At 39.8% G+C, this 13,260-nt stretch overlaps 2 protein-coding genes across 2 annotated transcripts; one reads left to right on the top strand and one right to left on the bottom strand.

The window, feature by feature from the left end:
* Positions 1–11,258, bottom strand: si:dkey-125i10.3 (surface protein). The gene is made up of 10 exons (XM_044371225.1): positions 11,182–11,258; positions 10,508–10,545; positions 10,276–10,387; positions 9,897–9,974; positions 2,365–2,424; positions 2,122–2,214; positions 863–1,996; positions 684–746; positions 445–547; positions 1–346 (listed from the first exon to the last, which is right to left on the bottom strand). Exons 2-10 carry the CDS (start codon positions 10,515–10,517, stop codon positions 248–250), a joined length of 1,752 nt encoding a protein of 583 aa, XP_044227160.1. The 5' UTR covers positions 10,518–10,545; positions 11,182–11,258; the 3' UTR covers positions 1–247.
* Positions 3,810–7,283, top strand: LOC122995846 (MFS-type transporter clz9-like). The gene is made up of 2 exons (XM_044371226.1): positions 3,810–4,128; positions 5,747–7,283. The coding sequence occupies exon 2, from the start codon at positions 5,755–5,757 to the stop codon at positions 7,051–7,053; it is 1,299 nt and encodes a 432-aa protein (XP_044227161.1). The 5' UTR covers positions 3,810–4,128; positions 5,747–5,754; the 3' UTR covers positions 7,054–7,283.
* Positions 11,259–13,260: the final 2,002 nt, after the last annotated feature.

Raw genomic sequence — 13,260 nt, forward strand, 5'->3', positions numbered from 1 at the left:
TTGATTGTTAAGTATTTCATTTAATCATCTTTGGCAATAAACAATATACTGCTCAAGCGTTCCACAACAGAATAGTTCATCCTGACAATACACTGTGTCCTAAAAACTTCCAGTGGGGAAACTGGTTCAAAAGAAAGATACAGAGTGAAGGCAACAGCGGTGAGGTTCTCAGTCCAAACAACACATTTATCACAGTGTGCTTTGAGTCTTCCAAGGCGACACATTTGTCCCAGTTATGGCTTCAGGTCTAGAGAGCTTTCGCAAAGCATCCACCACAGTGGATCAGTTGGTCATGCAGGAACATGGGAGTCAACAAATCTCCCAGGGCCTCAGCGCACACACCACACTGCAAAAACATACTCAGTATTAACATTATGCAAAGACAAGAGTCAATAAAAAAATTATATATTTAATATATGGGTAGGTAAAGAAGACAAAACAAACCTTTAGACATTCAGGGTGGTAGCTCACCAGAGGTTCGCTGAATGTGATCTTGACACTTCCGTCAATTATTTCGTCACAGAATGAACAAACTGCTTTGCCATCCCTGAAAGAAAGTGTTAAAAAGACCATCACCTTTGTTAACGTTTGTGTGACTTTGTAACAAAGTATTGACTTTGCATAATTCACATACCATTTACATAAAATACCAAATGATTTAGACTTTAATGTGAGACACCCACCTGGTCTTATACAGAGTTTGTGTAGATTGTTGCTCCTCCACAGGTTTTTCAAACGTTTCAGTGCTACAAATAAATTGTCACCAACAAAGAATAATTGTGTTTTATTGTACACAAGTGAAAACATGAATATGAAAAACAGTAAATGCTTTTTATTATTTTTATTTATTGAGCTTACTAACTTGTTGGCATCATCAGACTTTTGATCTGGTTTCACCTCCTCTGAGTGGGATTGTTTTGGATCTTCCCCGGGTTCAGGATCAGCTTCAGCTGTGGGTGCCTCCACATCTAATGCATCTGTCAGTTCAATGGCTTTTACAACTATCTTATCCTGAACAGCTTCAACATCTGAAGCTGTCGCAGGTTCAACAGCATCCTCGATCTTCATCTCCGTCGCATGATCTGTTGTAGTCTCGGGTGCTGGTTCGACAGCAGCTTGGACTTCACCCTTGCTTTCTTCTTCAGCTCTGGTGTTTAGAGCTGACTGTGCTGGTGCTGCAGACTCTACAGACTTGACAGCAGTATCAGTAGCAGGTTGAGTGGGCGATTCGGATACAGTATCAGCCAGTAAATCAGGGACAGGTGCCGTGCTGTTTTGGATAGCAGCTTCTTGTGCTGCTGCTGCCGCATTAGTCACAGCGGGAGTTTCAGGCAATGACTCCTCCACAACCTCAGCTGCAGCTTCAACAGTTTCTTCTGTGTACTTTTCTGGAGGACATTTCTCACAACTCCCCTCTGCTGGATGTGTAGTTGATTCCACTCCTGCAGGCTCGTGATTTGTCACATTTGTTGGCTCTGTTTCAGTTGAAGGTTCTACTTCGGGTTTTAGTTCGACTGTGAGCACAGCAGGGACCTCAGCAGCCTCTTTACTCTCCTCTGTCGCTGCCTCAGCTGAGGTTTTTGCAACAGGAGCTTCCACATGAACAGCTGCAGATGCCTCAGCTGCCCCCTTATTGTATTCTACATCTGACAGGTCAACTGGTGCGTCGACATGTTCTTTCTTCTTTTCTGCAGTTGTGTCGGCCACAGGTTGTTCAGCTGGCTCCACAGGAGACACTGCTTCTGTTTTTTCCTTTGAAACTGGCTGTGTCTCACCATTTTGGATAACTTCTGCATGAGAAGCTGTAGAGGCCTCAACAGCCTCCTCATTGTGTTCTACCTTTGACTGGTCAACAGGTGTATCAACGCATTCTTCCTTCTTTTCTGGAGTTGTTTCGGCAACTGATTGCTCAGCTGGCTCCACAGGAGACACAGCCTCTGATTTTTCTGGTTGTGCCTCACCAGTTTGGGCACGTTCTTCTGAGGATGCTTGGGGCCTGTAATAAGGAAAGTTGCTTATTCCCAACTATGCAAAATGAACAAATGATTTAAAAAAATCCCTACACTCAGCATCTGTTAATTCTATACTTGCAGTTACAGTCAGTAGAGCTCTTATACTTACTTTGTATCATCTGTAGTCTCCACTGTTGACCCCTCAGGCTGAGCATCTTTTTTGGGAGGTATAACTTCACTATTTGCCTGATTAGCTGAATCACTAATATAAAGAACAGAAAAATGTGCAGATTAATTGAATCTTCCACTAACATTCAATATTTGGTTTAAATGTAAAACTTGCTTAACAGATATTGGACTTAACTGGGATTAATAATGACGTACATACATTAATAATGAAGTACATACATACCCTTCAGAGGGAACTAACTGTGTCTTTTGGTGTGGAGGGCTCTGTGGAGTCTCTACTGATCTACAAGGAAGGAATAAGAAACTCATCATGAACTTTGACATTTATAACCTTATAGCAGGCTACAAAACAGTAGCTAAATAATTCTTCACTGCTGATGAAAGATTCCATCAGCTTTAAACTAGTAGTAGCCTAGTAGTACTAGTAGTATCTCCTTTGGGATCAATAAGGCACACCTATCTATCTATCTATCTATCTATCTATCTATCTATCTATCTATCTATCTATCTATCTATCTATCTGTCTGTCTGTCCACAGGATGGTTATGGTGAGGTTTTTGCAAGGGATAATGTAAATGTATAATATTACAACAGGTAATTGTAAAACATATACTTTTTTACTGAATATGGTATCGACACATAAAACCTGTTCAGTGTGAAATGATGTGAAGTGTGGCAGTTTCAGCATATGACTTTATTTATTATTTTACACAATTTTTCAAGTCTGTCTTAAAACAATAGTCAGGTACCTAAATAAACACTGGCACATGTTGTTTCTTGCTGTAATCATTCTTGCTATTCATACTGACCATTAAAAAATCCCTTCATAATGCACTTATAATGGAAGTGATTGGGACCAAAATCCACAGTCCTGCTTCTGTGCAAAAATGTATCTGAAGTCAATATGAAGCTTCAGCCATCCAAATGAGTCACATCAAGTATCTTTCAATTTTACAGTCTTTTTAGTGGCAAGGTCCCTCTTTTTGTTACTATACTCCCACCGCAGCTCAACAGGGAAACACTGTCCGAGGAAACACAAAGAGGGAGGTTGATGCTAAAAAGACTGTAAATGTGGCAGATATCCACTTGATATGACTAACTCAGACTGCTGGAGGCTCATATAAGCTTCAGATTTGAATGCATTTTTGCAGAAAATGACTGTGTGAACACACTGTGGATTTTGGCCCCATCATTTATATTGAAAGCACATTTGAAGGGGATCTTTTAATTGCCAGTATGAACAGAAGGAATAATAACAGCAAGGAAAACCTCTTTCACTGTTCATATGGACACCTGACTGTTGTTTTAAGACACACTTGAAAAATTGTGAACCTATCCAGTAGTGTGATGCAATTTATTGAGTTTATACTTCGACGACGCTTATTTTTGTAACAGGAACTGCCAAACTTTTATTTTGAAGAAACTATCACAAAACTTCCGGGTTTGTTGTGATTGGAGGCAGTAGCGTTATTTTTTTCCCACCCGCATTCTGTGAAGACCCGCCCTACCCTGCCTCTGATTGACTTTGGTCGTGATATTCTTACCCTGTTCTTAACCAATCTCACTCCTCATGACTAAACCTAACCAATCTAACCAACGAAAGTAACAAAATCTAGCCAATCAGAGGCAGAGAAGGGCGGGACTTCTCAGAATGCGGGTGGGGCAAAGGCAAGGAGCGATAGTGCCTCTTTACTCTTGTCATGCTAGGAAGGGGAAGCAATGCTAAACTGTTAGACTGTAACCGCGTCATTTCAACTTTCTGTTGCCGACAGACATTAAGTGACAACCGCAGAAGACACACTACTACCTGGTTTCTGTTTTAAGCGTAATTTGTTGTCTGAAAAACCACCACGGCTCACATTATTGTTAGTCTGCAAGCTGTAACGTTAACGACACGTTACGGTGTGTGGCGTCAAAACAACCAACATTTGACGAGTTTTCTTCTGTCCCACACTGAATATCTCTCCTGACTCCACAAGACCAGTAAGTCAGTTGGTATTATAACAGTTTTCCCGACGTATAAGGGCAGCTTTGACTGTCATACAGTTGGAAATACTAATACATAATATTGTAGTAGCTGAATGCCGAAGGTGAAGTTGGCTTCCTATTCAAGATTTAAGAAGGAATTTTAGGGAAACTTAAGGCTCATATTCCTGTTAGGATATTTAGAGTTGTCCAACAGATAGGCTAATTTACAAGATAACATTAAACCAAGTAAACCTGGACTAAATTAAAGGATAGGTTCACAATTTTTCAAGTGTGTCTTAAAACAACAGTCCTGTGTCCATATGAACAGTGAAAGAGGTTTTCCTTGCTGTAATTATTCCTCCTGTTCACACTGACTATTCCCTTCAAATGTGCTTTCAGTGTAAGTGATGGGGGACAAAATCCACAGTGTGTTCACATTTTTATGCAAAAATGCATCTAAAAATGTATCTGAAGCTTATATGAGGCTTCAGCAGTGTAAGTTAGTCATATCAACTGGATATCCGCCACATTTACAGTGTTTTTAGCATAAAATTCCCTCTTTGTATTTCCTCAGTGTTTCCCTGTTGCACAGAAGGAGGCTTGTGGATTTTGTCCCCATCACTTACATTGTAACTGCATTATGAAGGGATCCTCAACCTGAGGTCCAGGGACCCCCAGGGGTCCTTGAGGGGGTTCCGGGGGGTCCCCAGAAAAATAGGGAATATTTTAATTTCACTATTATTTCATTGAATAGAAGTTAGCCCAATGAGAGAATGCATAAGAATGACTATTCTGTTTGTAGGTGTCACACTCTTTGCTGTTAATCAGCCAATCTGCAGTATAGACTGTTATGGAATAACTAAATCTTATCATATGGCGATCCCTGAGACAACATCTTATCAAATACAGGCCAGCGGCCTGATGTGTATCAATTGGGGGGTCCTTGACACCAGAAGGTTGAGAATCACTGTTCTGATGGTCAGTATGAACAGCAGGAACGATTACAACAATTGTGAACCTATCCTTTAACATGGACAACCTAGACAGTTGTAAATACTGTCAGAACTTTTGTGTCCTGGAGGTAGATTTATTTCCTTGTCATACAGTCATCAGGTTTGACTCGTCAGTGTTTTACAGACCTTGACTTATGTGGTCTGGATGTCTGGATGTTTTATTCTGTTTTCACAAATAAAATAAACTGATTTGACCAATCCAAATATGAAATTTTTCATAAAGTTGGTCTGTGTGGTCTGCATAAAGAAAAATAGCAAAATGATCCCTTTTCTTTCTTCACAAATGAAAAAAGTTTTCATAAAGAACAGACAGCATCTCTTAACGCCTGTTTGACAACTTTAAAGTAAAAATTCCCCTTCAGTTTGGATCAGAAAGAGGGAGTGATGTAATCCCTGTACCCATCAGGAAAATGAACAGACAGAGCTGTGTGCAGTCTGTGGTTCAAGGTGAAAGTGTAGATAAAAGGGGAGGAAGAGTGAATAACACTGAAGGTCTCTCTGAACAGGTTTTATTTAATTAAGTGATGTTTGAATTTTGCGATGCGATACAACCCATAATTAGGCTGTATTTGTTGTTGCTATCTCATTACATCATTCATGCCTGCATTTTCTGTGCCATCCTAGGAAAAAAAATGCCATCGAGAAATCATCTTGACAAAATCGGGAGGAAAAAGAAGAAGAAATGGACAGAGGAGGCCATGGAGCGCGCACTGATCGAGGTGAAGTCGGGGAGGTGCACGGTGAGACAGGCTGCCAAGGAGTTTGGAGTCCCTAAATCTTCACTGGGGGACAGAGTCAGTGGACGGGTGACACCAGGGAGTCGCAGCGGGCCAGCTCAGCTTATAACCTCTGCTGATGAGGAACTGCTGGTGGAGTTCTCCTTGTACATGTCCAAGCATGGATTCCCACTGACTAAGCAGCAGCTGGTGTCCTTCGCCTCTTCGATTTATAAGCGGCAGCACCGGAGAGTGGCGTTCTCTAAGCTGGGCCAGACCTGGTGGCTCAATTTTAGGAAACGGCAAGAAAAGAATATTACCATCCAGCCGGCAGACAATGTTGTCCGCGGGAGGACAGTGTGTGTAAGGAAGGAAGCGGTGGATCAGTTTTTTCACTTGCTGAGCACCGTCATGGACACTCACGGGCTGAGGGACAAGCCTCACCAAATCTTAAACTGCAATGAGACGGGCTTTCAGCTGGGCAGGAAGAGGGTGATTCTTCCCAAATCTGCCAGTCTGGGCTGCAAGCCAGCACCAGGCTCCAGGGACCACATCTCCGTCCTGGCTTGCTTTAGTGCAGCTGGAGAGGACATTGCCCCGTTTATTATCTACTCAAAAGCCTACCCAGGCGGAGTATGCTACAAGACTCAAGGGCCGCCAAACGCCCTGTATGGATGGTCGGACTCGGGGTGTATCAACTCTGAGCTTTTCAAGAAGTGGTTCCTCAAACATTTCCTTGTGCAAGCGCCAAAGGAGCGTCCACTGCTGCTGATTTTTGACGGCCACAAGTCGCCCGTGAACCTGGAGGTGGTGGAAGCTGCTCGCAAGGAGGACGTTATACTTCTGTGCCTCCCGCCTCATTGCTCTCACGTCCTGCAGCCACTCGATGTGGGTCTCTTTGCACTCCTGAAGCAGCGCTTCGCAGCACTGATTGGTGACGGTTGTACCACTGATACTCACTTTGCAGTCAGCAAGAAGGAGTTCTCAGGTGTGTTTAAGGGGACGTATCAGGTAGCGAAAGAGGAGGAAGGTGTCAGGATTGTCAAGGAAAGCTTTAGGAAATGTGGTATCTACCCGCTGAACCACTTCGCCATTAATGAGGAAAATTTAATGCCATCGCACAGCACGGGCCCAGCAGCCGGACCCTCATTGTCCTCATCAGCACAGGGGATGCACACTGTAGGAGACCTCACTGCTGCTGGACCCTCATCCTAACAGGGAACATTGATTGACTGCATAATTCAAACTCAAAATCAAAATCTGAATGTAGGGCTGGGCAATATATCAATATTATATCAATATCGTGATATGAGACTAGATATCGTCTTAGATTTTGGAAATCATAATATCGTGATATAGCATAAGTGTTGTCTTTTCCTGGTTTTAAAGGCTGCATGTAAGGCAGGCTACAGTAAAGTGATGTAATTATCTGAACTTACAGACTGTTCTAGCTGTTCTGTCATTTTCCTTTACCCACTTAGTCCTTATATCCACTTAACTGATGATTATTTATCAAAAATCTCAATAGCGATCCCTACAATATTGTCGCATTATCAAAATCAATTTGTCCAAAACAATTTCAATATTTGATTTTGTCCATATCGCCCAGCTTTACCTCAATGAACAGAAATCAGTTCTATCATTTGAAACACTGAATGGATTTACACTCCTGCATGAGTATTGTGCACCGCCTCCCCCAGCCTCCCCTCACAGTGCTGTGTTTGTCAGCTTACCAGAAGAAGGGGGCGTGTTGATGTTAATTACTTGCCAACATTGTGCTCAGATTTAGTAATTGAGGTTTTATATCTGATGTACATTGTTTGAATGCTGTACAACAGTGTTTCCCAACCTGGTGGCGTCCCAACAGAAAGAAAAAGATATATTTCTGGTACACAAAATTGTGAGTTTCCTCTAATTGTTGCATTTATCTTGTGAAATATTGGATGTCTTAACCTCTTTGGGCCTCTAAAAATTCTTCAAATGAAACAATCTGTGAAAAAAATACCACTTTTTGGTCAAACTGCTCACAGTTCATGTCCCGATTAAGGCAAGACGAAGGCTCGTAAGTAGATGTTGCTTTTTTGTAAGAGGTCAAAAGCCAAAGAGGTTGGGAACTACTGCCTTACAACATTCATATCACCACAAATTTAACCTCAGCTCTGTCATTTTTCTTGCATGAGATTGACAGTCAGCCAGCTAGCTAAGCTAACTAGCATTAAGCGGTTATGGAGCCCAGACAGTAAGCCGTAGGCTAGTCTACAAGGTATACACTGTGAGCTGGCTTTCTAATTCTGCTCTTTACTGATCAAACTGGTTGTTTACTCATTCAATGTAATATTTATTCAGCTAACATAACAAACAGTATGAGAACAGATTCATCTCATTATCCTGAACAAAGATAAAAGCACAGATTCAGAACACAGTGTGTTATGTAGCTCGAGACACGCTGTAATTGCAGGAACTCGTACAGTAAATGTGAAAATGTAGTCAGAGTTTGAGGGCTGGTGAAAGTTATTTTGGTTCAGTATCCATGCAGAAGATTTGTAAGTGTTATTTTCTTTGTGATGTTCCAGCCTACTGTGAAACACTGAGAGAACAGCAGCATAAACAATGTTTCCTTCAAACTGATAGAAGGGAAATGATAAAAAATGAAACCATAGACTCCATTCGGTTGTGAATCTTCTGTTCCTTTGCTGAATGTACGTGGCTTATTAAATAGTTATGAGAGGAATATTTCTATAAAAAACCTAAGAACTATCGAGGAAAGTTTAGTCCTTGTGCATGTTCAGATGTGTAATGTTTCCTATTCACTCAGTAGAAGGGAGCCTACAGTATGATCTCAGGGATAAAATCCAGAATAAATGTATTTTTGCAGCACAAACGTCTCCATAAGCTTAATAATTAATGACAAGAGCTTGTACGTTCTTTTGTTTTTTTAACAAAGTGTGTATGTGTTACGGACGTGTTCAAGTCAGGTGATGTAATATGAACGCAATAGCTACAGCTGGCACAATACCCAGGCAGGGAACACTACTGTATGTATTAATAATTATAATTACTGTCTAAACAGTCGCTGAATGTTTCAGAACATCTCTTCGTCTATTTACAACATAAAGTACATAACTCTGAATATGGCTTTTAAAAATGTACAATAATTGAATAACATTTTCAAGAAAACAATCATGACATTTCATGCTCAGCAGAATAATGAGATTTGTACAGCTCAGATCGAGGATTCATATTTCTATAATACTGAGAGGACCCTTTTGACATTGAAGGGAAAATATTCAGGTGTTGTATGTTTCTGTTTGCCTTGAGGGGAAATATTTCAGTAAAGATTTTACGGTATTCAGATTAATGCTTCATCAACCAGCACAGGTCAGCCTGCAGCGTACTGAAGGTCTTTATGGATGCAGCAGAGCTGCCCCAGAGCTCAGTTAATGTTTATGTATGTTAATATCACAGATGGTGATTTGTGCCTGAAGTCCTTATACATTTTTTAGTTATTATTCACTGACACAACAAAGTCAAAGGACAATTTCACTTTGACTTGCAGGACTGCCACCACATGGTTCCACTGAACTGGTCCTCTGATATTTAAATAACCTGTGGCTCAAATTATTTTTGCTTTACTGCATTTTTAAACCTGAAAGTAAAATACATTGTTAATTACAGATATAAAAGAATGACCATTTATCAAAAGCAAATGACAGATTTAAAACTGTTAAACTTACCTTTATCTGATATTATTTCATATGATCTCATAACTTTTACTGTGTTATCTTGAGAATCTTGGTGTCCATTTACTTCTCTACTCCTTTGTCATTTTTACCCTTCAAATATTTAAATCAACCATCACATTTGCAAAATCACAGAGTTAGTTTCTAAAGATGGTCAGAAAATAGTGACGTTTGTAAAAGCGACTCAATAATTTGCTCCCTGACATGTTTCTTCCTTAGTGAGGGTTTGTTTGTTTGTTTTTTGAGACACTCATATACTCTGCAACACCTGTTAAAGATAAGCATCAACGTTCAGATCTGAATGTTGATAACACTTACCCGAATTTCTTGGCTGTGGAGAGGACATACGACTTCTGCCTGACTGGAACAGGTTTGGTCTCCGCAGCACAGTCCCCACTGCAAGACAGAGGAAATGTGTTGTGAACAAGCAGCATATTTGTGGCACCATTTGTCTTGTACAATGTCAGTTTTATGATGTAGGACTATTAGAAAAACTGGCCAAACAAAAGAGGACCCAACAGCTTTGATGTTTTTTTTCTGGAAATACAGCAAGAGTGAGAGTACATCAGTAAGATACAGGCAAGCAAGATGGCTTCAAATTTGTATTCATGCGATTAATTGAATAATTGCTTTAAATCAACACTTTATTTTTGAGTCTGCATCTATATCATCATCTATATGGCTTTTCTCAATATACCATGCTTCCTCTTGCTCTTCCTTCGCCTGCTTTGATCTGTGGATCCAACTGCCATCATTTTTCAGCAAAGTCCGCACCCTGGTGGTTAGAAGCACCCGGTCTCTGTCAACATCTACAACACACACACACACACACACACACACACACACATACTTTCTGTCAGTCCTGGGTACTCAGAACACTCTTTAAAGGTTCGTCTTATTAAGGGGTAAAATAGTGGATTCAAACATACCTTTTGACATGATGCTGATATTTTCTCAGATGTTCAACCTGATGAATTTATTTAAAGGTGAAAAAGGTGAGAATACAAACTTCCATATATTTAATAAAACAGTTACCACAGTGTACAGAATTGTGATACAAAATACAGCAAATACTGTTTAATGACACAGCATCTCGTACACAACCCCCAACACTGCCTTCTGCCCCGAAACTCAGCATGACTCAGACTATGAAAGTGACATTTAAGCATTTAACATTTCTTACCAACCCCTCTGGACAACTACGTTCTGTTTATTTAGAATTTGGAGCATCGATAAAAAACTAAAATGGAATATTTTATTACACATGCTCTTCACATTTCAGGTTCAAATGTCAGCCTGACAGGATTAATAAAATAAACTCTGAATGTTAACTCCTGCTCTGTGTTTACAGTTTTGTGTCCTGTCACACTCCGCAGCTTGTCTGTGTTCTCTTTGAGCTCCTGTTAACATTTTGACCTGCACTTAGTGTTTTAATCTCTTGTGATGAATCTCTCCAGAGATGCGCCAGCGCCAATTAACCAGATCAAATTCATTATGCTTAGAAAATTAAAGCGATTCTGACTTTGTAATGAGCTCTTAAGCTGCACAGCTAATGAATATGAAATCGTAAGTGGTGTGAAGTTCATTCTTGTTGTGTTCTCACCTGTTCAGGTCAGATGTGTGAGCGCTGTCAGAGCAGAGCGATGTCGAACCTCCTCTGGGTCTCTGTCTCAAACAGGCAGGCAGGTAGAGTCACTTCAACCTGAGCCCCAACCCCCCCCCCCCCCCCCCCAATCATTCAGATTCCACCCCCTGCTAGTCTGGAGTGCCACACCTGGATGCTGCTATGCAGGTTAACCGAGTGGGTGGGTGGGTTGTTATTCATGGCAACCACAGTGTGTGTAGACAGGTGCTATTGTTTTATAGTTTCACATTTCTGGTTTAAGTTTATAATGTCACATTCCAGAGATGTTTTCCTGCCAGATTTTGACAACCATACTTTTCTGAGACCCAAATGAAAAGCTTTCATCAGTTTTATAACCTTTTTTATCAATAGTTTTTGTGTTAATCTCCTTTAATGTGTGTAACAAGTTTACAGTATTTAAACCAAACCTACAATTTAGTACTTAACAGTGTTTTTTTTTATATACTGACTTTAGTCTCACACACTATACTTACTACACTGAAAGCCCGCATCTGAGTAGCTGAAGACATTTCATCAAAAACCTTTTTGTGTTGCTTCACTCTCAGCTTCCAAAGAAGGATATTCCTTCACAAACACGCTGTTCCAGTTGGAGGGATGCTGGCAATCAAGAGAGACCTGATCTCAACCTGCAGTTCCTCGGAATTTAATCTACTGCCTCATCACAACCTTTCAATATCATTTACACCCAAACGCACCCAAATGAAATGTGCATTCACTCCAATGAAAATGAAATCACAGGCACACCAACAAGCTTTACCTCAGTCTCTTTTGTTAAATAATTTTATCTGGGGCACTTTCTGTCAACAGAAGTTGATACCAAATTTCTTTAAGCAAAACCTAAGTGGGATTCTTTTTTTTTCACAGTGTAGGTTGCAGGAAACACTGCAAATACTTTGTTTGTTTGTTGGCAGGGATTCTGTATTGTGTCTTTACTTTTCTGAGTTTTATTCTCCTGTGGGAGCAGTTACACTTGACAAAGGATAAAACATCTTTTAGACACAGAATATTTGAATGTTGTGTGGAATCCAGCAGAACCTGGTTTACCTCCTTGAACCTCAGCCAACATCTTCAGTAAAAATTCCTAGTATTTTTACTGCACATCATCAAAACAAAACGAAGGTCGTTAAAGTGACATATGACATGTTCACATACAGTATGTACTGACATGGTGGAATGTGACGTTGAATTGTTTTTGTATTATTAATATACATGCTATATGCATTAAATGGCACGCATAGTGAACAGAGGAAATAAGAAAAAAAAAACTCACTGTAAGTCATAATACTCCATGATTCTCCTACAATTATTGTAATTACACCAATTAACAAGAACATAAACATTAAATGTTGCGGTATGCGTGCTTTGAATAACCTTCATTTTTAAAAATGTTTTTCTTCATTGTATTTTGTGATGATTTATGTTCTGTATGTTCAAGTATGTGGTCTGTGTTTCACCTGGCTGCAAGACAAATTTCCCCTCAGGGACACTAAAGTTAAAGTTTCAACTTTCTGACAGCTTGACATTGTTTTCCTGTAGGTGTTGTAGTTGTGGGTATTTAGACTGTCACTCATTTCCATGTTTCCAGCTTTCAGATGTCAGATTACACAATCCTGCTATGATCATGTAATACATATACCACTGAAATGCTAAACTGTACAATCTATTTTTTTATTTTAATTTATTTGTTCTTTATTTAACAGCACTACAAAAGAATGCACATATACACAGATGAATCATTACAAATTATATCAAACAAACAAAGAAAGAAACATTATTGACCAAAAAGGTGTAAACTGAAGCTTTATTTAGCTTATTATGTCTACCCTTTTTACCTCAGACAAAAAATAAACAATACAAGACAATACTTCCAAAATACAAAATCAAACATTTCATTCACCATTATGTTCATACCTCAGTTTTATATTTGTTTACAAAATTATTTTTTCACATTATTTTAAATCCACAAAGTGTACTACATATTGTTAATTCCCTGTCATAGTTATTCCATAGATTAACCCCTTTAAAAGTTATACATCT

Source organism: Thunnus albacares, chromosome 13 (genome assembly GCF_914725855.1).
Source record: "Thunnus albacares chromosome 13, fThuAlb1.1, whole genome shotgun sequence".
Classification (NCBI taxonomy): domain Eukaryota; kingdom Metazoa; phylum Chordata; class Actinopteri; order Scombriformes; family Scombridae; genus Thunnus; species Thunnus albacares.

Coding starts and splice junctions, on each gene's coding strand:
- LOC122995846 (XM_044371226.1), top strand. CDS start 5,755: ATGCCATCGAGAAATCATCTTGACAAAATCGGGAGGAAAAAGAAGAAG.
- si:dkey-125i10.3 (XM_044371225.1), bottom strand. Junction 2,425..9,896: donor TCCACAGCCAAGAAATTCGG/GTAAGTGTTATC, acceptor CCTTCCTTGTAG/ATCAGTAGAGACTCCACAGA. Junction 548..683: donor CAAACTCTGTATAAGACCAG/GTGGGTGTCTCA, acceptor ACTTTCTTTCAG/GGATGGCAAAGCAGTTTGTT.